Source organism: Ostrinia nubilalis, chromosome 21 (assembly GCF_963855985.1).
Source record: "Ostrinia nubilalis chromosome 21, ilOstNubi1.1, whole genome shotgun sequence".
Lineage (NCBI taxonomy): Eukaryota > Metazoa > Arthropoda > Insecta > Lepidoptera > Crambidae > Ostrinia > Ostrinia nubilalis.
Window position 1 is genome coordinate 9,184,365 of NC_087108.1, and position 24,399 is coordinate 9,208,763.

At 37.6% G+C, this 24,399-nt stretch overlaps 2 protein-coding genes across 2 annotated transcripts; one reads left to right on the top strand and one right to left on the bottom strand.

Annotated features, from left to right (window-relative positions):
• Nucleotides 1-112: 112 nt before the first annotated feature.
• LOC135082319 (uncharacterized) lies at nucleotides 113-21,337 on the bottom strand. The gene is made up of 6 exons (XM_063977110.1): nucleotides 21,129-21,337; nucleotides 7,530-7,650; nucleotides 4,288-4,494; nucleotides 3,338-3,574; nucleotides 2,533-2,819; nucleotides 113-2,117 (listed from the first exon to the last, which is right to left on the bottom strand). Exons 1-6 carry the CDS (start codon nucleotides 21,139-21,141, stop codon nucleotides 1,708-1,710), a joined length of 1,275 nt encoding a protein of 424 aa, XP_063833180.1. The 5' UTR covers nucleotides 21,142-21,337; the 3' UTR covers nucleotides 113-1,707.
• LOC135082320 (uncharacterized) lies at nucleotides 7,691-19,317 on the top strand. Its single transcript, XM_063977111.1, has 6 exons — nucleotides 7,691-8,010; nucleotides 8,258-8,292; nucleotides 8,372-8,659; nucleotides 9,124-9,286; nucleotides 18,513-18,693; nucleotides 19,018-19,317. Exons 1-6 carry the CDS (start codon nucleotides 7,945-7,947, stop codon nucleotides 19,272-19,274), a joined length of 990 nt encoding a protein of 329 aa, XP_063833181.1. The 5' UTR covers nucleotides 7,691-7,944; the 3' UTR covers nucleotides 19,275-19,317.
• Nucleotides 21,338-24,399: the final 3,062 nt, after the last annotated feature.

The window sequence follows — 24,399 nt, forward strand, 5'->3', positions numbered from 1 at the left end:
TTTTCAAGAAAACTAGCTTTGAAACTACAAAAAGCGAAAAACAGGCAGTAACATCGAAAAATTCAGTTGATGTGATGTATAAATACAGGGTGTAAAATAAAAAGTAATGTACTAAAAATTCAAATACTATATTTAGCCCAATCCCAATTTCATTAACAAATTATCAACAATACATTCGTACGTATAGTCATGAATGATTAGCAATTAATAACTTATTCCATTTACAATAATAAAAACGAAATATAAAAAGCTATAAATTTAATTCGATTGTTTTATATTTAAATAATTATGATAAAACAAATTTTTAAATGTCATGTATGAAAATCTCATGAATTAATAATAAATTAAAACTCTTAGATAAAAATAATATAAATATTACCGTAATTTTTTACGTATAATAAGCTGTTAGTTTAAATTATTTTTCTGAAAAGCTATACATAGTATGGGTAATTCGGCAAGTACAGAACAGCGCATGTAAAATACACTACATAGTCAGGTCACTTTAATTAAAGAAATAAAAAATATATTTAAATCGAACCAACCTGGTTTGATCTAAACTTTTATTTCAATCGAGTTTAGAGCTTGAGTAAGAATATTATCCATAGAGTACTTAAGTGTCGTTATACGGACCTTAAATTGAGTTCATATCGCAATGTCTCTATAAATTGATTACAAGAAAATAATAAAATTAAAAAAGAAGTATAGAATTAACTTTTGCAATATAAAAATAAAACATCTAACTTTTGCTCTATCGTATCTTTACATTTTTTAATTTAATTATTGTTTCTCAAAAGTTCACTGGCCTATCAATACAAAATTATTGTTCTTTTTGACCAATAATTTCTACGATCCTTTTTATTATTATAACAAATTGTTATTAACAATCTATTTTAAAGTAGCGTATGTTACATTAAAACGTTAAAATATTTTTATTGCTACATTTCATTTTTAACAATTACCGTTTGCTTGTGGCTGTCTTTTATCTTAAAATAGAACAATACTTCGGAAATATAATAATATAGTATTTCTTACCTAGTGACACGACGTTGAAGTTAATCTAAATTACATAAACTTAACACCACTAATTGGTCCATAGAATACAACATAAATAATATCTTAACATTGTACTTACTACTATAGTTTGATTTTAATTTGAACAGCGGAAGGCCACTTGATCTAATAATTTACTAATGCATAATTCTAAATTCCTTAGCTCTCTATTCATGACCATGTCATCTATTTATCTAAATATTGTGCATTGCTTGTCATTCAATAAAATTACGTGATTAATGATAAAAACATCAAAAATCTATGTGCTTATAGCAAATAAGATTCAACAGCTTGCAAGCGCAAAACTACCTTATGCCTAAGCAAACAAGATTCGATAGGCTCCAATTCCTTTGGCACGCCTTCCTAAGCTCGAAATTGTTTTACAGTATAATCTGAACTTGTGATACTCTTATTAGCAAGAATACCTGGTAGAGTTACTACGAAATGAACACTAGTACACTGGAATTATGTCTCATTTTCGAATGAAATTATCAATAAAGGTAAATAAATTAATGCCATAATAATATGGCAAGGTTCTTTACGTAACGTATTACATTATTTTACGCAATAAATGCTACTTGTAAAGTGACCATTATAATGGTCAGATATTACTGAAGCCACATTGTCAAATAAACAACATGCAAGTTATAAAAAAAATTACCACCAAATAATGGACCATAGAATCTTGTACCAGGGCTCGTCAACTTTTTTCTTGTTGTAATATTCCGCGTTCGGTATCAAGCTAGTGTCATCAGTCGGGTCCTCCTCGAATATGTTTATCAGAGATGCTTTGATTCCGAATCTGAAGAACGCAAGATATGGAAAGTACTTCATGAGGAATAGACTGTACAAGAAATTCCAGTTGAAGTAAAGTCTGCCTAGATACGTCGTGTATAACACCGCCGCTATGAAGTTGAAGGCTAGTTTGTATTTGCCTCTGAAGCTGAGCCTTTTGAAATGTGGGGCGGAGTCGAGGGAATCGTAGTCCTGGACGTATAAGAGTCTGGGTGGAAGGTCAGGCAGCCCGTCGACGCCTGGTTTTGACATCAACAGCTTAGAATCCACACCTGAAACAAAACAAGTCTTGTAAAATACGTTGTATTCTTTGGTCTATGTCGTCGACGTATTTCGAGTTTGAACGTTTCCAAAGTAGTCGTGGCAATTGCGATTCGCTCACTTAAATCATGGATATCATGTCCATAGGTATACCTAACTTCAGGGGGGCATGCAATTTCCACCATGAAACGACCTTAACATCATCAATTTTAAAAAACTAGTGTTCAGAGTAATAAACATTGAAACCTATTGTAGTTCCGCTGTATACTATAATTAGCAATTATGTTTTGAATAGACGCGCTATTTAGTAATTATTAATTATTATAATTATTATTAATTACTATACAGCGCGTCTATTCAAAACAATAAAACTCAGAAGTTTTTGTCAATTTTAGATGAACTCGTTTAAATTCTGATTTTACTTACCGGTATCAGGCTGCTTTCCTTTCAAATGTTTCTTCAATTTATCCTGTAGCTTTACACGTTCGTCCTCAGTATAAATGTATCCGGGCACATCAGCCAAGTACCGGCAGAAGTACAAGGTAGCCTCTTCGTCCACCGTAGGGTTGACCGACCACATGCCGTCAAGCATGACTCGCGCCGCGTGCTCGAAGTATTCCGGAACGTTCTCTAAGCACGGCGTGTAGACACGGTCGAGTAACAGCTGGCACACCTCGCGGGTTTCATCAAATGTCTTGCGGCAAATGTTGTATCTGTAAGTGAGAGGCACAGTTTAGAAAAATGAAACTATGTTGCAGAATCTTTTATTTTAGTTTTTTCTTTTAAAGCACTGAGGACAATACAAGAAGGAAAGGTTGCTCATCTGTAAAGCTGATGAGGACATTCATCATCATCAGATCATTGTTCTCCACTGCAGGAGAACGACTCTAAATAACCCGAGGTAAATGTAAGATGAAATGTCCAACATTACTGATCAGAATGTTACTGATCTAAATGCTAATTATTGATATCTTTAAGGAGATTTTATGCTTAGTGAAAAAGACAAACGTAACTCATCTATGTAGGGTTGTTAAGGCAGGCGACTATGACATCATAAATAAAAATACTCTTTTGAGTTACCCGCAGTTCCATCCAAGTGATCCATGTTTATCGCGCAATGAGGACTATCTTTTTACACTCGGCAGTTGGCCCCACTGTAGAGCAGGATCTCTTACTAGTGGTGCCAACTGTAACTGTTGAGCATAAATAGTCCTCACTAAATGTCACTCACCTATCTTCCAGCCCGATCATATACCCGATGACGTGCCAGAAGTAGTTGTAGGCCTCCCAGTCGCCCTCCCTTAACTGTCGGATGCCGAGCTTGTCTGGTTTCAGCACGGAGAAGCCGATGAACCCGAACTGCGTGAGCGCCACGTCACGCTGCGACACCACGCCCAGGCCTTTGAGCTTGGCCGCCATGCCCGCGCGCACGTGTCGCGAACGCACCGCGTATAGGGACTTCCATGACCTACAGAATTTACAGAAACAGATTGCTTGGACAAGGTAAAATTATGAACAGTTTTAATTCTAAAATCGATTTTTGGGACGAAGTTGGTTCAAAAGGACGTTCACCACTGGACACTCCCCCACCGATTTCCACAGTGACAGGCTCCATGCTTCCCGCATAGGAGCGGTAACTACATACTAAACGCCTTGATTTTGATTTGATTCCATTTATGGGAAATACAACCCCAATAAGTAACCCCCATGCAAAATTTGAGACTCATAGCACTTGTAATTTCTGAGATTTCGTGTGAGTCAGTCAGTGACCTTTCGAGATAAATTGAATTTGAAATTTTTGCTTTATGGATCAATTCTATAAATGAGTATGTATTTGCTATCTTAAATGACCGAGATAAATAGGCGCCATCGCGTGCGCTTTATTTATACAGTTACATAATAGTGAGTCGGTTAATTTATTGATAAATAAATAATTTTCATGGATAGGTATATTATTAACTTATCATAACAATTACGTAATTTACCTACCTTCGTTCCTAGAGTAACAGCATTGAGGAAACCATCATACAATGTCAATATATCAATATGAATGGAATGTTTTTTTGCTGTTTGACCACTGAGCTATAAAGAACCATCCACCAGTAGTAGCTGCTGTAATCCGAGTAGAAGTGACGACAATCGTGGACATAAGCTAGTAGTCAATATTTCCAGTCTACTCACCTAGATCCTGGCTTCAGGTCGTGCTCGAACCACGTGATGGTATGCAGCAGCGTGGACAGGTACCGCTTGTAGGCGGTGTATGTGGAGTTGGAGCGGCGCGTGCTGACCAGGATCTTCAGGATGGAAGGCACCGCGAACACCGCCACAAGTCCCAACAGCATTGATGTGGAGAACGAGTAGCTGTGGTCCCAGTAGAAGCGGCGGCCTCTGGTGACAGTTGTAGAATCTTTTATAGTTTGGCCCAGAACACACCGGTTTGAAACCGGTTTGAAATGGTCGCGTCATGTGTGGTCTCTCAACGGAATCTATGGCAGAAACTTAGATGCAACTCAAAAGTAACTAGAAGTTGCAGTTTCGTTGCGATTGCGTTTCACCGTGTGTTCTGGGCCTTAGTTGTCAACTAGGAAAAAAGTTACATGTCAAAGTGCTGATTATTCACTAAACACATCTCCTCTAGTATCGTCTCCCCTCCGATTTGGTGGAAACTGGGACTTAAGAGAGCTTTCAGGCAAAGCGGAGACGAGGTGTTATTTGAGAGCGAGATTCTGTCGAATCGAGGGTTCTGGGTTCGATTTGACACCATTAAATAGGGTGGCAGGGCTAGCAAAGTGCCAAGGGCCCCCGACACGACGGGGCCCCGGCCCCCCTCCCGCTATTTCAGGGCGATGGTCCCGGGGCCCCCCTGAAAAAAAACCCTAGAATTTTCCACGGGCCTCGGATGGTAGTTACGCCAGTGGATGACACGTACCTACCTAACTACTTAGTGTTAAATAACTCTGTATTTGTTCTCAGTTTACAGTTTGGTAAGTAGCGAACTTTGATTGCGCAGGGTTATAATCTCAGTTGTTATCACTTTTATACTAGGGACCCAAAACGTAGAACTTCAGCTGGTTTATTAATTGTTAAAATTTCTTTTCGTTGAGTTATTTTGTGAAATATAAATAACCTCGTATGTGTCACCTAAAACATCTAAATTAAAAAGTTTAAAGGACTTTCATCGGGCACGTGCACTGGTGCATACCTACTTAGATAAAATCAACCCCCCTCAATCTTAATCTACACCGGCCTAAATAAAATACAGGGTGTTTGGCGCATCGTGTGCCAAAATGATTTGGCGGATAGAATGGGTCATTTCCTATATTTTCAGCCCCCATAACACGTTCCATGTCAGGCGGCTACTTTTATATTAAGTTTTTTAGTAATTTCACCAAAATACCCAAATCGCATCATTTAATTTCGATTTAAAAAAAAACTACTAAGCGTAGCCTCAAAGTAAATATTTTGTTTTGACGTGCATTGATATAGGGTTGCATCAAATCTAAAGTTACTGGCAAATATCATCTAGTTTTTTTTTAATTCAGCTTTGAACTTTTCCGAAAAGTTAAAAATGGACTGAACATTTAAGTTTACATGGCTATAAATTTTTTTTAAAAGAGATAGCGATCTTCGGATTTTATCAAAACTTCTCTAGTCTATCCCCATTCAAACGGTATACTAATCTTGTTTAAATAATAACAACAACTTCACAAATTCCCTAAATTAGTGCATTGATTCTATTCGGACTGATTTGCGAAATTTGTGTTTATAGCCCCTTTTTGTGTGAATAACACGTTAAATACCTACAGGTAAAAAATATTTATCTTATGCAATGTAAAAAACTTTTTCTCTATCGTTTTTCAATGTGGATTTCTTGAAATTAAAGACGAAAATAATTATTTTGATCGTTTATTAATTATTACAAATTTTGTTCAAAATGTCCGCCTCGGCAACGTATACACTAAGTAACGACATCTTCTTCTAATTTAGACTGGCCCTATACAGTGGCCTGCACGTTCCCCAGACCTAACTCCGTTAGATTTTTACGTCTGGGGACGAGGTAATGAACTGGTGTACGTAACGGAAGTTCAAACATTAGAAGAACTACAACAACGAATAGAAAACGCCTTTATAGTAATAAAAAGAGAAATGAGGCTGCATACGACAACAGTCGAAGATGTCGTGAGTGTATACGTTGCCGAGGCGGACATTTTGAACAAAATTTGTAATAATTAATAAACGATCAAAATAATTATTTTCGTCTTTAATTTCAAGAAATCCACGTTGAAAAACGATAGGGAAAAAGTTTTTACATTGCATAAGATAAATATTTTTACCTGTAGGTATTTAACGTGTTATTCACACAAAAAGGGGCTATAAACACAAATTTCGCAAATCAGTCCGAATAGAGTCAATGCACTAATTTAGGGAATTTGTGAAGTTGTTGTTATTATTTAAACAAGATTAGTATACCGTTTGAATGGGGATAGACTAGAGAAGTTTTGATAAAATCCGAAGATCGCTATCTCTTTTAAAAAATTTTTTATAGCCATGTAAACTTAAATGTTCAGTCCATTTTTAACTTTTCGGAAAAGTTCAAAGCTGAATTAAAATAAAAATAGATGATATTTGCCAGTAAATTTAGATTTGATGCAACCCTATATCAATGCACGTCAAAACAAAATATTTACTTTGAGGCTACGCTTAGTATTTTTTTTAAATCGAAATTAAATGATGCGATTTGGGTATTTTGGTGAAATTACTAAAAAACTTAATATAAAAGTAGCCGCCTGACATGGAACGTGTTATGGGGGCTGAAAATATAGGAAATGACCCATTCTATCCGCCAAATCATTTTGGCACACGATGCGCCAAACACCCTGTATTACATATTTTTAGTGTTGTGGATGACATGCATGTTTTTCTATGCCTAATATCACAGTTATGTGATAATTACTTGCGTCATGTTGAGATTAGTTATTACTGCGTCGCGATATGCCGGTACCATAGTGTGGCATACCTAACAAGCCTCTATCATGAGATATTTTAGAGGCTACCGTTTCAAAATCTCTTATTTAACATGTAAGCCGCGGCAAAGCCTCTCTGCATACTTTGCATAACGACATTAAAAACAAAGCACAAATTCCCTGGTGTATAAGCTTTGCTAATCGCAAACGTGAGGTAAATTTTTTAGAAGCTTGGGAAAGTTGTAACGCATAATTTTCATTAAGTTTAACCCATCTTAGCGTGAAGTAACTGCTATACATACCTATAAATGGTCTTACGGGTTAATCTTATCATGTTGACATTAGAGTTACTACTTTTGTTATCTTTGAAGCAAATATTTATTTTCATGCAAGTCATACATATTTTCTCTAAGACATTAAACACAAATAATTATGTTTCAACCTTACATCTGAGCTTACCTGTTGAATTTTTCCGCATCAAAGTCATCTGGCAACTTCATTTCTAATTCTTCAGGTTTCACATTGTCCGAAGGTTTTTCCAACGCTTCTTCTGTCAATAACTGATTCACGAACTCTTCCGCTAGAACAAAATTAACAATTTAATTAGTAAATAAATATCACCGCGGACTGCTGCGGAAACTCGACACGATGTTGTCAGATTTTTTTTATATGAAAATCCTAGGCTTAAGCCGTCAGTTTCTTTCTTTTCAGTTACACTGAAACACCTGTAGATTTTTTTACATCCAAAGGTAACACAATGGGCTAGAACAATCGCCATCAGTCTATCGTTATCGCAATGTTTGAAAACAATTTGCGAAACAAGAGCAGGTTTTCCAAAATTCTTTAGACGCCGAAGCGGTGACACGGGGCTAGGATGTATCGTGGAAGGATTGTTCTTTCATTCGTTACATTTATATTTCATTTAGTATCATGTGATTGGGTAAGAAAAAAATATTTTGATCATTTACGAGACTATATCAACTTAGTGCATCAGTGCTTCTTTGGCTTATTTTGCTGCAAGAACCGGTTTGAGTTATTGCTTTTGCTATTAACCTAGATATTTGCGACAGCTAAATAAATAATTATTACTACTAAATCAAAACAATTAAATTAGGCCAGTTCTAACCATAAAGTTAATAAGTATACCTAGTACTGTCTAATTGATTTACTGTTTTTAATTTAATTAGGCCGCCGAATGGATGGCTCCGGTGCAAGAGCAACTGTAAGTCTTATAATGAAATAATAACAACCTAAATAATGATTGTTTTGTAAATAAATCTAACTTAAAATACCAATTACAGTAAAGAAAATCCATCTCGAAGGATCAACGACTATGGAGGAGTCTTATTCGACGATGAAACTTTACACATGGTACAGGTAGAAGAATCGACCGAGCATTTGCAGAGTCAAATGATGAAAAAATATGTAACTTCGAATCCAACAAACACAGAGTTAACTACGTCCAGTCTGAAGATCAAACTGGAGAACACACTGATCAATGCCAGAAAGTTGGCAGACACGCTGAAAGCGCAAATCAAAGAAGTCTCTGAGCGGGAGGAAATGCTGAAGGATGCTATAGTTAACGGCAGGTAAGTCCAGCTACCGGGGGTGTCAAGTGTAAGGGAAAACGCGGCGTGAGACGTCCACCCACAAGGTGGACCGACGACATCATAAAGGCGCTGGACGCAGGCCGCTACCAACCGGGCAACATGGAAATGGAGGAGGCCTATGTTCAGCAGTGGATGTCCTATGGCTGAGATGATGATGATGATGATGATAAAGTCCAGCTAATCAAGTGCTTCTTCGCACATTCGTGATTTAGCATAAAACTAGAGAACTTAGGTCCGGTTTCCACCAAAGCCCAGACGACACAAGATGTGCTAATTTTTCCGCTTTCTGAGAGGTGCCGATCTCTCCTCCGTTTTGCTCAACCGTTTCCACAGAAACTGAGCTGAGGCAAAACGTGTAACTAAAGAAAATATACGGTGGTGAGTATCATCCTTCGCAATCGACAGACATTATCTTGAATCTGTTGTTTTTTCTGAAACGGCAGATCTGGGGTGTCAAGCGTGGTGGTGTCCACATTGGACCGGGCGCCACGCGCGTACGTCATCCAGGACGGAGTGTGGACCTTCTGCCGGGGCTCGGTGCGCCCGCAGCGGTCTGCCATGGCCTTCGAGGACTTCTCTTCTGTCCCCAAGTGCTTCGGACAAGAGGTAAACCGGCAGTTTAGCACATCAAGCATGGTGGTGTCTACATTGGACCGGGCGACGCACGCGTACGTCATCCAGGATGGCGTGTGGACCGTTCTTGGGCGCAAGAACCCAGTCGCGCTCTACCATGGCCTCCGAGGACTTCTCTGCTGTCCCCAAGAGGTTTGTTTTGCTTTGGCTATTGAAGAATAGTCTGCTTTCTTTGTGTCTAATGTGTCGAGCAACAGATCAAAGTTAGCAAAACTTCAATAAACTTACGCTACGTCTCATAAAAACTTTGAATAACGATTACAAGAAGTGTAGGTCATTTTTCACCTCTAGGGTCTAGAGTCCATACACACATATCACATTCCTATAAACCGGTTGTACAGGTGTCCAACAACTTTGAATGGAATAAGATATTTTGTTTTCAAATCACATCGTTTACGTAGGTCCTGGCCCCTGCCAATCAAAAACATTATTGACTTGTAACAAAAACTAAAATACTGAAATATGTAACGGAATTAAGCTTATTGCCACTTGGCTATAAATAACCAGCCGGGGCCCCTACTGGCAGCCATGTGCCCTCGTTATTACTGTAAGTAGGCGACATATCGGAAGTTTCCTTTGTAGAGAGTAAATAATCAAAATGATTTCACCAAAATCCTATTTACTTCAGCACTATGAATTATCATGTCATGCGGCACAAGCACGCAAAAAACTCTGATAGAATTAGTAACAAAAACATTCAAAAAGTAAGGTCATAATATCCAGTTTCTATGTAGGCAAGGCAAGTAGGTAATTATGAAAAAACATTTTGTTGCAATCTTGCTGGAATGTAAGATAATGGGTTCGACGTGCAAACAAAAAACAGACCCATATTATGTAGTTGAACAATGTTAAGTCGCAAAATACATGGTAATAATAATTATGCAACATTATTACTGGTGTGTCTATTAAAATGACACGTCATGCTCCTAAATTATTATAAGTTTTTGAGAAAAACACTATTGTCGAGGATTTAGGACAAGTTTCATATCTATAACCAACGTACGAAACGTGATCGAAGAGGAGTTTCCATCTTTAATGTAATCATATCATGTAGGTTCTTCATTTATGAAAATTGAAAATCAAAAAGGTAGTAGGTTTAAATAAAAGCTTTTCATGTTTGACGTGGAAATGCAAACACTCATCTTTAGCTTAGGTCTTCTGTATTGATTTACTCTTCCCCTTATTCATTTCATCATGTTTGGAAAACCTGCACAGACACAGAATAAATACTAGTACAGACTGGAAGTACAATCTGTATTTTGGCTATTTGTTATTATGACTCACGAAAGCCGATGCCCTAGGATACGATAGAGCTTGTTTGTTTGAACCCGCTAATCTCAAGAAATGGTTCGACTAGTTTTTTTTAAAGTAGGTATGTAGAATTGAAGATGTAACAACACGTATTGTTACTTCTCTTCATTAATTATTTTATATACATTATTTTAAAATTATATTCGTCACTGAGTTGTCTTTGGCTGTGACAGATGCCAAAGACAACTTTACTTTATTAATTCTCGGAAAAGTCGCAACTACTGCAATAGTATTTTTTCAAATAATAACTTGGCAACACTTACCGTGGACTTACTAATCTGTGCTTGGCCGGTCGGCCATCATTCGAGAACGAGCCGTCGTGCGGACAGGTACGTGAGTAAGATCTTATACTAATTGTACTTTATTTATTGTAATTTATGTGACGGTGATTAAATAAAACGGGTAACATCGCAATATTTGTTTAAATTGATGACCTTCCTTCTGAGGTGTTTTACATCTCAGAAGTGGGATCATACAGAACAAACTGTTTTGTAATACCACCCCACAAACTCAACGGTTAGTAAAATATTTGAAACTTAGTTTTCCGAAATATGCATTGAGGAGGCGAAAATACATAATAGTTAGTGCATTCATGTTGTGTTACCCACATTTTGAACAGAGATTCAACCGATATAAATGGATATTTTTTTTGTAATCAAAAATATATAGATTTTGCTCGAAATATGCATTGAGGAGGCGAAAATACTTATCAATTAGTGCACCCATGCTGTGTTACCCACATTTTGTACAGAGATTCAGCCGATGAAAATCGATATTCTTTGTGATTTTTTTTCAAACATAAGTTTTACTCAAAATATGCCAAGACGTGACAAAAATACTTAATAATTAATATACTCATGTTGTGTTACTATCATTTTGAATAGGGATTCATCCGATGTAAATGGATATTCTTTTTATTCCTTTCTCTCAAATTTTGTATCTTATTTATTTTACTTAATTGAAACCGCAATCTGCAACGGAAATATTTTTGATATTAGTTCTACCTCAATGGTCTTACCCATATTTCGTTGTTTCTCGATATAATTAAACAACCATTAATGCGATGTTAACAGATTAGAAACTAATGAAATTTGAAATATATTTTTAAGATAATAAGAAGACACTGAACTGATATACTACCTCATGTGTGTTGTAAATTGATCTAATTATAGAACTGTGTCTGTTTTTAAATATTCAATCCAGTATTTTCGCCGATGCAAACGGATTGATTGTTACATTGATTTAAGTCATTATAATATGGCAACGTTTACCATGCCTTCTTGTTTTATAACGGTATATATAAAACAAACTGTTTTGAGTTTCAGAAAATGAATTCTGAATGCAAGAAAAGGATACATCGTTCTAGTGCAATACGAAATCGTAGTCGGGAGCGTGTGAGCGTCAGGCGGAGTTGTAGTCGGGATACGCGTGCGAGCGTCAGGCGAAGTCGCAGTCACAGCCGACGGGAAGATGACCGCCAAAGTCGGAGTAAGAGTAGAAGTCCTATCTTGCCAAGGCGACGCGAAAGACGTGTGCGTACCCCACCGAGGAACACATCTAGACCAAGCCGTATTGACGGAGAAACATACCCACCTCGAATATGTAGGGCACACCGTAGCCGAAGTCCTGTGAGGGGATTTAGTGATGCCGAGGATGGTATGGATATGGCCAGAAGTGCTCCTAGACAATATGCCACTGATGACAGGAACTATCAGCGTAATCGAAGCCGGGACCGAAGTCAGCTGAGACGTCAACGTGAGCAGAGTGAAGAGTGTGAAGCCCTGAAAAGACGACTTGCAGCCTTGGAAAGTCAGTTGGGAAGGGAACGAGTGATCAATCAACGCAGAAGGAATGAGAATCGAGTGTCAGAGCCACGAAATAGCCCGGAGCCTAAGGATTCAAGGTATGACTCAGCATCTTTATTTTTTAATGAGTTTGCAAAGTTCTTTAAAAATAAGCCTGGTGACCGTGAACACTTCCCATCGCACATGAATAATGTTATCCCTGAGTTTGACCCCCTTCTTAAGCAACAAACGATCCAAGTTTGGTTAGACAAGGTAGATGAATGCGCCGAGATTTATGAATGGTCCGATAAACAGATAGTACATTACGCTCTTCCAAAACTGATAGGACATGCAAAGCTTTGGTATCAAGGCCTACCATCCCTAAAACGTACTTGGATGGAATGGAAACAGTTGTTAAAGGAGTCGTTTCCATCCACCGAAAATTATGCAGATTTGCTGACAGAAATGTTAGGGAAACGAGCACGATTTGGCGATAACTTTGAATTATATTATTATAACAAAATAAATTTGCTTAATCGCTGCAAAATTTTCGGTCCACAAGCTGTAGATTGCCTGATTCACGGCGTAGACGATCGTGGTGTAAGAGTAGGGGCTCAAGCAGCCAAGTTTAAAAAACCGGAAGATGTCTTGGAGTTTTTCAAATCTGTCCGGGACAATAATTTAAGACGTGATCGACAAACTATGAACTCCAACATGTTTTCACGGCCTAAAGTTAGCGAACAACCTGGAACTTCAAAACAGTTAATTTCCTCACAGCCAATTGTTTGTTTTAATTGCAAGCAGAAGGGTCATCCCAGCTTTAAGTGCCCTAAGCCCTTGGTTAAGTGTTCTTTGTGTCAATTAATAGGCCATACAGCGGTAGAATGTCGTAAAAAGAATAATCCAGAGTCTGACAATAAGGATAAAACTGTTTTGAAGGTCCTGAAGGATCATCATGAAACAGAGGTTCAACTATCGAACTCAATCAGCACCGAGAAGGATTTAGCTGCTAAAAATAAATACAATGTTCCAATACAAATCAATGATCAAACTGTAGTAGGACTTGTAGATTTAGGTAGTGAGGCAACCTTATTACGTCAATCAGACGCTTTGCGATTAAAATTAACATGGGAACCAGTTGATGGTCCGTACCTACGAGGGCTTGGTAACATTCCATATCTACCAGAGGGTAGAACGTTTGCGACAGTGACGGTACAAGGCGTAGTAGAAAAAGACGTAGAGATATTTATTGTAACTGATCAATTAATTAATTACCCAATCCTCCTAGGGCACAGTTTTTCAGAACGTCCCAATTTACGCATAACAAAAACCGCTACAGAATTGATTTTTGATCGAGTCCCACTTACGGATACGGAGTGTCCATCTAAGGTTCCGTTGAGGGCAACTTGTGACGTCTTGATTCCTGCAAATGGCTTTAAGACTGTTCATGTTAAGTCCAGTGATGTCGTTAGTTTTAGAATATACGTACCTGGATCGGTAAGGGGCTGTTCTAATAGAGAGTATTATCTCCTACCAGGTGAATACCAGATCGTAAATGGAGAATGTCATTTGTTGGTTCATAATTTGTGTTCAAATGACATTCACTTACCTAAGGACACTCTTATAACTCGTGCCATTGCTTTGACCCGCGAATTAAGAATAAACTTGACGGAATACGATTGCAGTCCAGCTTGTTCAATTAATTATGGTTCACAACTTTCGACCGAACATAAACACAAGTTGGACACGCTGTTGACTGAATTCAAAGATTGTTTTTCTTCTGGCATGCACGATTTGGGATTTACAACGGAAACAGAGATGGTGATTCAACTTAAGGACTCTGATCCGGTTGTCTACCGCCCGTATAGATTGTCGTTTAGTGAACGGAGGAAGGTACAGGATATGATTGACGAAATGGTAGATTGCGGGATAGTTCGCCATTCAAGTTCCCCATATGCCAGTCCAATAGTTTTAATTAAAAAGAAAACTGGGGACTTGAGGCTTTGTGTGGACTATCGTGCCCTTAATAGTAAGACGAAGAGAGATCACTATCCTCTTCCAAGGATAGATGATCTACTTGACCAACTTTCAGGACAAACTATTTTTACTACCCTTGACCTAGCCTCAGGGTATCATCAGATTCCGATAGCTAATGAGTCTATAGAAAGGACTGCGTTCGTAACGCCGGATGGTCAATACGAGTATACTCGTATGCCATTCGGCCTTGCGAACGCACCCGCTGTCTTTCAGCGACTCATTCATAAGGTCTTAGGAAAAGCCGGAATAAAGCATACCATCGTTTATATGGATGATATACTCATTCCGTCTAAATCTATCGATGAAGGCTTAGACCGTCTAAAAGATGTCCTTAAGGCACTTAGAGACAGTGGGTTAACGTTAAAATTAGAAAAATGCCACTTCTTTAAAGAATCTATTGATTTCCTTGGCTTTGAAATTAGCAAAGGTGAGATAAGACCCGGAGCTAAAAAAACCCTAGCAGTTGCTCAATTTGCACCTCCACAAAATCAACATGATCTGAGGAGGTTTCTAGGCTTAGCTAGTTTTTTCAGACGCTTTGTAAAGGACTTCGCCTCGATTGCTAGACCTCTCACAGACCTTTTAAGGAAAAATACCCCTTGGCGGTGGTCACAAAATGAAGAGGGTGCCTTTATTAAGCTGAAAGATAATTTGACAAAACGACCAATTTTGGCTCTGTATAATCATGCTGCAGAGACTCAGTTACATACTGATGCGAGCCAAATTGGTGTGGCAGGCATATTGTTGCAGAGATTAAATGACGAGCCATTTAGACCTGTAGCTTATTTCAGCCGTCGTACTACCGCTGACGAACAGAAACTGCATTCCTTTGAGTTGGAGACGTTAGCGGTGGTATCTTCACTCAATAAGTTCAGGGTCTATTTACTGGGCATAAAATTCACGATCTTTACTGACTGTCACGCTTTGCGCACTACATTTACAAAAAGAGACCTCATTCCCCGCATTTCACGGTGGTGGATCCAATTTTTGGAATATGACTGTAGTATAGAATATCGACCGGGTGATAGGATGGCCCATGTAGATTGTTTAAGTCGAAGTCCCGTAGAAACCGAAGAAAGTGACGTACATAACTTAGACGTATTGAGGGTAGACGCCGTCGATTGGATCACTACCGTGCAATCGGGAGATTCAGAGATCACTCGTATTAAAGAAATTTTGGAAGATCCGGAAACCGCAAAAATTGCTTCGATTAGAAAGGATTACAAAATCAAAAATGGGCGGGTCTTTCGCATTATTGATGACACAACTGATAGATGGGTTGTACCTAGAGCCGTACGTTGGCAGCTTTTACGGGCAAATCACGACGATGTGGGCCATTTTGGCTTTGAGAAAACTTTAGAAAGGGTGCGAGCTTCTTATTGGTTCCCAAAAATGAGGAAGTTTGTGAAGAAGTATGTCTCGGCATGCTTAGGCTGTGCTCATCACAAAATTCCTTCCGGGGCCAAAGAAGGGGAACTTCACCCTATTCCCAAAGTCGAAATACCCTTCCACACCGTTCATGCCGATCATCTCGGGCCCTTCGTTCGTAGCAAAAAGAGAAACGTGCATTTACTAGTCATAGTAGATGCGTTTACCAAATATGTAAATTTGACCCCCGTTCGTAGCACCAAGTCTAAGGCTAGTATTAAAGTATTCCGTCACTATTTCAGCTTGTTTGGTATTCCAACTCGCCTCATTACAGACAGAGGTACTAGCTTCACGAGCCGTAAATTCAAATCCTTTGTAGATGGCCACGGTATAAAACATATTATGAATTCCGTAGCCACTCCACGTGCGAACGGCCAGGTAGAACGGTATAACCGGACTATCCTTTCTGCCTTAGGAGCTATGACCCACGACAAAGGTGCTGAAACATGGGATGAATACATCCCAGATATTCAAATCGGGATTAATACGTCTGTTCATGCGGTTACAAAAAAGACTCCCACTGAGTTATTGTTTGGGCGAAACGTTTCGCACGCTTCTCAGGGAGTCTTAAATGATGTGGCTTTGCAAGCAGATAATACATCGGAAAAGACGTTAGACGAAGTAAGGGCTGAGGCGAGTAGTCGTATTGCTAAAAATCAAGAAATCAACAAAAGTCGATATGATCTACGTAGGAAAAGGGCTACTAATTATAAAGAGGGTGATTTGGTCAGGATAATTAAAGCTGTACCATCGGGCACCGGACAGTCAAAGAAATTAGAGCCCAAATGTCAAGGTCCATACAAAATTAAAAAGATCTTACCTAATGATAGATTTGTAGTAGTAGACACCCCGCTGACTAGAAAAGGTAGACCATACGAGGGTGTAATATCCATTGACAAAATGTTCCCCTGGCTAAGCTTTAGCGCGAATTATACGTCTAGTGAAGAGAGTGGAGAAGAATAGGTCCCTAAACTAACGAAAAAGGGGTATTGTGTGACGGTCACTGGCAGCTTGTTATGTTACTTAATCAGAATTTAAATTTAATTTTAGTTTATTAATCGACTTTTATTTCTTAATCAATGCTGAGTTGTAAATTGTTTATTTTTGATGGATTGATACTGATGAAATGATTAAGATGGAAATATTTGATGTCATTTGAGATGACAGAAAATAGGTGTCATTTGAGATGACAGAAAATGGGTGTCATTTGAGATGACCAAACTGAGTGTCATTTGAGATGACCAAACTGGGTGTCATTTGAGATGACCAAACTGGGTGTCATTTGAGATGACCAAACTGGGTGTCATTTGAGATGACCAAACTGGGTGTCATTTGAGATGACCAAACTGGGTGTCATTTGAGATGACCAAAATGGATGCCATTTGAGATGGCTAAAATAGGTGTCATTTGAGATGACCCTAACGATTGTAATGAATTAAGCGAAATAATGTCATTTGAGATTACCCTAATGAACATAATGAAATTGTGAAATACGATTAATTGTTTTGTTTATGAACATGATGACTTATGATGAAGTATTAATTTCCAGTTAATTATTAATTTTTTTAGGTTGATTACATTTAGTTCTAAATATTTTATTTTATACAATTTTACTGTTTTTTAATAATTTATATTTTATAGTAAATTTTTGGATCGCTTGTGTGTTAGGTTTTATTAATGAAAATGATGATAATATTATGATGAAGTATTTAGTTAAATATTTTGCCTTTGTTAATTACATCTAGTTGTAAATATTTTGTTTTATACAATTTTACCTTTATTTTTAAATAGTTTATATTTAATATTTGTTTGTTCGCTTGAGTGTAGCATCTCTCAAATTAAACAAATTCAGCCAGACCTGAATCATTATATTATATACAATATTTAGAATAGTAATGAATTAATAGTCGAAATGCAAATTATTTTCATACTAGAAATTTTTCCTTGGTTACAAAACGAAATCAAATTGTAAAATTAATTAATGTCAGGAATGTAATATTATTATAATGGTTAATAACATTGCGTAATCTTGTTGGTTATTGTAAAAAGATAATTATTATTCATATCATTTTGAATATGATAGGCGAACAAAGGGACTTGTTCGAGAAGGATGGCCGATTGTAACAACACGTATTGTTACTTCTCTTCATTAATTATTTTATATACATTATTTTAAAATTATATTCGTCACTGAGTTGTCTTTGGCTGTGACAGATGCCAAAGACAACTTTACTTTATTAATTCTCGGAAAAGTCGCAACTACTGCAATAGTATTTTTTCAAATAATAACTTGGCAACACTTACCGTGGACTTACTAATCTGTGCTTGGCCGGTCGGCCATCATTCGAGAACGAGCCGTCGTGCGGACAGGTACGTGAGTAAGATCTTATACTAATTGTACTTTATTTATTGTAATTTATGTGACGGTGATTAAATAAAACGGGTAACATCGCAATATTTGTTTAAATTGATGACCTTCCTTCTGAGGTGTTTTACAAAGATTTCTATTTCTAAGATTTTCTGGGGTAGGTACCTACTAGCTAGACCATTCTGGGGTGGGCACGATAATAAACACGAAACTAGAGCCTGCCCAATGACTAACAAATTCTAAACTGCTATTTGCAATCCAACAATTACAGATGTCATCGCAACAAGACCCTTGCGTCTTCAACTCCATCATTAAGTACGAGACAATGCCGACTGTGCGCCGGCTCGAGTACTCCGAAGACGACTTCCTTTGTCTGAAGAAGACCTTCAACAACACCCTCGAGAGGTACCTGAGCGTGCCGAGGCAAATCATCAACAAAACCTGCCAAAATGGTAAGTAACACTAGCTAAACGTGAAGTAATCCATACAAGAATCTAGACGTAGTTGTAACCCCCTTGGGTTACATTTTACAGCCCTCCTAATCATCACTTCCTTAAGTAACCAGTCCTTCTGAAACGAACGATAGCTAGAATGAAAGACTCGATGTTTCATCCTGTCCAGCCCAGCTGTATTTTCAGGGCCGATTCAAATGAATCGATGATAATAATTGAATCTGTCACAAGCAACATGTTGAACAGCGCGATGAATGTTGCGAACTTAGACCTTCAGCTATAAAACCCTTGTGATTATATTCCCTTACTTATACTTTCTTACAGGAACGGTCAGAAGTCTAGAAGAAAACACTGAGAAGTGCGGCCTAAGAGTGATGTCGGAGTACACATATTACCCGTCGAGAAATTCGCCTTTACGACTGCCTTTGGAGTACTGCGCCGAACCCGACGGCTCATGCAAGCTGATCATGGCCTGGCACGTCTCTAACTCTACCATAGAAAACTTCGAATTCCTCAAAAATGAACAAGGATTTAAAAAATATTTTATTAAGTCTGGAAGTTACGTAGAACACGTAATGTAGACCAATCGTTTTTAGTGTGTTATTAAAGATATATTACATTGTATTAATATAGTTTTTATTATACTTAGATAAGATGGGTCACTGCAGCCGGTTTACCGATACCGATAAAGACTGCATAAAATGTAAATGTGCAGTATGGCAGGGAGGTACACGCCATTACTGCCTTCCCTAAGAAAATAATTATCTTTAACTTACTTTTCGTCATATATCTTTATGGATTTCTTTATTTTATTACATCGTAGGTACCTACTTATCATTTCATGCAGTCACATCCTGCCAAAGTTGTTAATTTGTTGTGACGCGCGTCTAGTTTTCGGTTTTTACGAAGTACTTTCTAGGTGGGCCGATGTATTGTTTGCTTTCGCTTTAAAAGCGTAAGTTGAATATGCAAGGAAAAATGCAAATGTTCAGAATAGTCAACTTGATTTCTTCATAATTTGCCATGCCAAGCCAGATCTGATCTTGAATGTAGAGTCCGAAAATAAGGAAAATCTTTCCAGTGAACACATAATTTTGATTATTATCATATTACTTATGTAGCTTGTACAGAGTCCCATATATGAGAGCTTGTGGAAAATTGCAAAACTTACTATGTAGTAATAGTATAGTCCTGAGGCCCTATACTATTCATTTAAATAAATGCAAGGCATAGTTATTAAGCATAAGCAGTTACTATTATATCAGGTGACCTTGATAATGTTACATTATCACCAAAAGGATTAATTATTTAATTTAAAATAACCACATTATCATTATAATCATCCTCCAAGTTGAAGAAAGATAGAATAAACAATGATTTGGCACATTACAAAAACTTAGATGATAATGAAGTGATCAGATTCAGCAGTCCTTTTTCATCAAAAATAATCTACCATTTAATTTTATTGTTCCTTGAAAATTATTTTACCACAAATTCCAGGAGATCTGGCCTTTTCAGCTTGGAGCATGACTAAATGATAATGTAGTTGTTTTAAAATTAAATAATTATTGCTTCTGTTGATAAGGTAATATTATTATGTATTTTTTATGCCAGAGCAGCTAGTTAAGTGGAAATGATTCATTTTAGGACTCAATTAGTGTACAAATCAGATAGTTAACAGAATGATAATAAGACACAATGTTAAATGCACACTAAACATGAACATGGTTAAATAACTGACAGCACCACCACCTGCTCTTGAAAGAGTGGCAGAACAATGAGCTCTAATTCTCTAATTTCCAGCACCATAACTGGAACCTTGTAGTAGAGACAGGCTGCTTGCTTCTTGGGATGACATGGGTTGTGGTAGTAAGGGTAAGAATAAAATCACAAGTCACAAACAACAGCCCAATCAGGAGGTGGAGAAAGCTTGGAAAACCCAGATAAACTTACCAAAATCCAACAAATGAATCAAGTTCATAAAGCTCTCCACAAATTACTGAATCTAGTGGTTTTATAAATAAGAACAATGCTAAAGACATATATACCAGCCATACATCTATGCTATAAGTTATTTTGCCGTTTATGTTGGAAATAGAAAGTTTAAGTATAATGGCAAACATAATATGTTTAATATAAGGGCAACCTATACTAATAGAAAATAATAATAGAGCAACTACAAAATAGATTAAAAAGACGCTGTAGTCAAGTCTATCAACAATTAAATCTACAGGCATTCAGGCAAACAGAAAGTATCAGTAAATAGATTGTGAAAAGAAATACAATGGGTAGAAAAAAGAGCAGTAAACTCATCTTGTTATATAGATCAAAATACTTATTTATTAGAGATGTAAAGAAAATCATCGACTGCCCAATAAATAAATTATTTCCTATTCATAAAACTAAACTTTAAACTCAAGATATGAATTTCTTACCAGATAGTGCCATTGTTTGTGCTGCAGATGATTACTGTAGGTCACAATATGGAATTAGGACGTTTCTCCAAACTTTCACGTATGAGTTTATTGACCTACATTAACAATCTTCCACACATGACTGCTAAAAGTAAACTAAAATAGTAAAATCGCTTGCTCTTCAAATTCGAAACTCTACTTCGCAACGAAACGTCAAAGTTGTCATATCAAACGTCAAATCTTTTTTTTTTACTAGAAGAAGTTTTACGGCTTTGGAGCGAATGTGAAATCTTCGATAATACTACCATTGACCTCTAAACTCAGTGTTGCCAGTCGGGTCTTGTCAGAAATTACCAGAAATATAATAAAATGTAACCTTTTTGAATAAAAAGTAACCTTCATACGGCGGGGGGGGGGGGGGGGGGGGGGGAGATTGTGTAAGGTTGTTCATGGATGGAAAATGAATACAATGAGGATCATTTCGATTTTTAACTGTGAATGCAGATTTATAGGGCTAAGAAATCCTTAATACACAGTCCAAAAATTTTTGTTCTACGACAAAAATTGACGAAGTTATGGCCAAATTACTAAAAAAGTTCACTGACCGCCCGGCGCGGGGACGATGACGTCATTATATCCGATCCGAACGCTGCCGGCGTACTGCGTGCATAGAAAATATTTTTTTCTAGCCAAACTATCAGTTTTAGAGAAAAACTTGTAATGACATTTATTCATCAGAATAAAGTAAGCTATCGATAGGTAATTTTTAAAAATAGAAATTGTGAAAAATATCGCAAAAAATCCATACGCTCATACGATTCAATGGAACGCAGAGACGCGATTGGGGTCTCCGCGGTGGTATATTTGGCGATTTATTCAAATAAAGTGTTCATAAGTGTTGTTAGAGTCATAAAATATCTTCTTCCAAGTAAAATATAAAAATGTATAGGTATTAATTTATTTCCTTCTAACAATAAGGTATAGCTGAGGCAGATACACTCTGCCTAGGCTACAAGACATTGCTATGAAGATCATTTCGATGTACACGCAATACCTACCTGTTATTTAGTTTTTCTGAGTTAAACCTACGTACCTACCTATCTATTCGCCGTTCCCATGGGCGGGCCAGCGGCTGCAGGAAAGGACAGCTGCACCTTCCTGGAAATCTATTTAATCTTAGCCTAGAAGCTGGGTATGACTCCCCCGCCCCCCTCCTTTCCCCAGGTCATAAGCTGGGCATGACTTCCCCCTCAGCCATTAGTTGCGTATGATTTACCCCCCCCCCCCCCCCCAGGCCCGAAACTGGGTATGACTTGACACCCCCCCCCCCCCCCCCCCCCCTCCCCCAGGCCAGAAGCTGGGTAAGGCTATCCCCTTCCCCCAGTCCATAAGCATAAGCTAGGTATGACTCCCCCTCGGCCAGAAGCTGGGTATGACTTACCCCCCCCCCCCCCCCCCCCCAGGCCAGAAACTGGGTAAGGCTTGCCCCTCCCCCCAGGCTATAAGCTAGGTATGACTTATCCCCCCCGTAGGCCAGAAACTGGGTATTAGCATCATATTATGTACTAGCGGCCGCCCGCGACTTCGTACGCGTGGATCTCGTTTTACCCCCCCTTCATCTATCTTACGCGGTTCAGATTCTTTCATACAATTTTTTTTCCGCTAACTCCCGTTCCCGTGAGAATTTTGCAATATCCTGTTGTAACTAAGCTTTAAGTTTACTAAAGTACCTGCATGCTAAATTTCAAGCGTCTATCTTACGCGGTTTAGATTTTTTCATACAAATGTTTTTTCCCGCTAACTCCTGTTTCCGTGGGAATTTTGCAATATCCTGTTGTAACTAAGCTTTAAGTTTACTAAGGTACCTGCATGCCAAATTTCAAGAGTCTATCTTACGCAGTTTAGATTTTTTCATACAAATGTTTTTTCCCGCTAACTCCCGTTCCCGTGGGAATTTTGCAATATCCTGTTGTAACTAAGCTTTAAGTTTACTAAGATACCTGCATGCCAAATTTCAAGAGTCTATCTTACGCGGTTTAGATTTTTACATACAAATGTTTTTTCCCGCTAACTCCCGTTCCCGTGGGAATTTTGCAATATCCTGTTGTAACTAAGCTTTAAGTTTACTAAGTTTACCTGCATGCCAAATTTCAAGCGTCTAACTTAAGCGGTTTAGATTTTTCATACAAAAGGATTTTCCCGCTAATTTCCGTTCCCGTGGGAATTCCTAAGTATCCTATAACCTGCCCAGGAGTATGAAGAATAATTGTACCAAGTTTCGTTAAAATCCGTCGAGTAGTTTTTGTTTCTATAAGGAACATACAGACAGACAGACAGACAGACAAAAATTTTACTGATTGCATTTTTGGCATCAGTATCGATCACTATAGTCTATCCAATATAGCTTGATTAGAATGACGGCTGTCAAACGAATTTGACTAGTGATGGGTATGTTTCGTACGGTTCACATAGATGTATCGATAAGTTTTCGAAAAAATGATATAAAAAAATGCACCCAATTTTTCTTCATATCTTTATTCATAAAAATGACAATTATGATTTAAATTTAAAGACAGTAAAATTTAAAATTCATGTCAAGGGTGTACAACCTAAGTCGTAGTCATTATCATCAGTGTTCTTCAGTGGTTTTTTCCTCTCGCTAGAGGGCGGTGGGCATCTCTTCTAGAGCAACGGTGCTATGAATACCCAAAAAATTACCGGTGATTAATTTCCGATGTTTGATTATTTAAGAATGACATGTTTTTTGGTTTTTAATAGTGAACATTTAGAAAAACGTATAACTTGACTTAAATATGTTAAAAAATTTGTTACAAAAAAAATTTGTTAAATATGTTAAAAAAATAGTTTTAATTTAATATGACATTTGTCGATATGTCCCAACACTAACATTTTTGTAACTCAAGATAACCTTGTAGAGACGTCATTAATATTCTAGCTTGATTTTTATAATTTCGAATTACTACTTATTGGTGTAATTTTAACGCTGCATTTATACGAAATTATCATTTTTATTAGAAGCACTGTCGTCGAAAATATTGTTTGTAGGTCAGACGTGAATTATTTCTTGTCCGCCAATATTTAGCTCTCATTGATCGCTACTACAAAGTTATGTCGTTACTTTTGATGGCAGCTGTCATTCTAATCAAGCTATATTGGATAGACTATAATCACCCCCTGATAGTTATTTTGAAAATATATTTCATGTACAGAATTGACCTCTCTACAGATTTATTATAAGTATAGATTATTATGTTCAATACAAACAATCATT

Coding starts and splice junctions, on each gene's coding strand:
- LOC135082320 (XM_063977111.1), top strand. CDS start 7,945: ATGTATCGTGGAAGGATTGTTCTTTCATTCGTTACATTTATATTTCAT. Junction 8,011..8,257: donor ATTTAGTATCATGTGATTGG/GTAAGAAAAAAA, acceptor TAATTTAATTAG/GCCGCCGAATGGATGGCTCC. Junction 18,694..19,017: donor CAACAAAACCTGCCAAAATG/GTAAGTAACACT, acceptor ACTTTCTTACAG/GAACGGTCAGAAGTCTAGAA.
- LOC135082319 (XM_063977110.1), bottom strand. Junction 3,575..4,287: donor GACCTGAAGCCAGGATCTAG/GTGAGTAGACTG, acceptor TAAATTCTGTAG/GTCATGGAAGTCCCTATACG. Junction 2,118..2,532: donor AGGAAAGCAGCCTGATACCG/GTAAGTAAAATC, acceptor GTTTTGTTTCAG/GTGTGGATTCTAAGCTGTTG.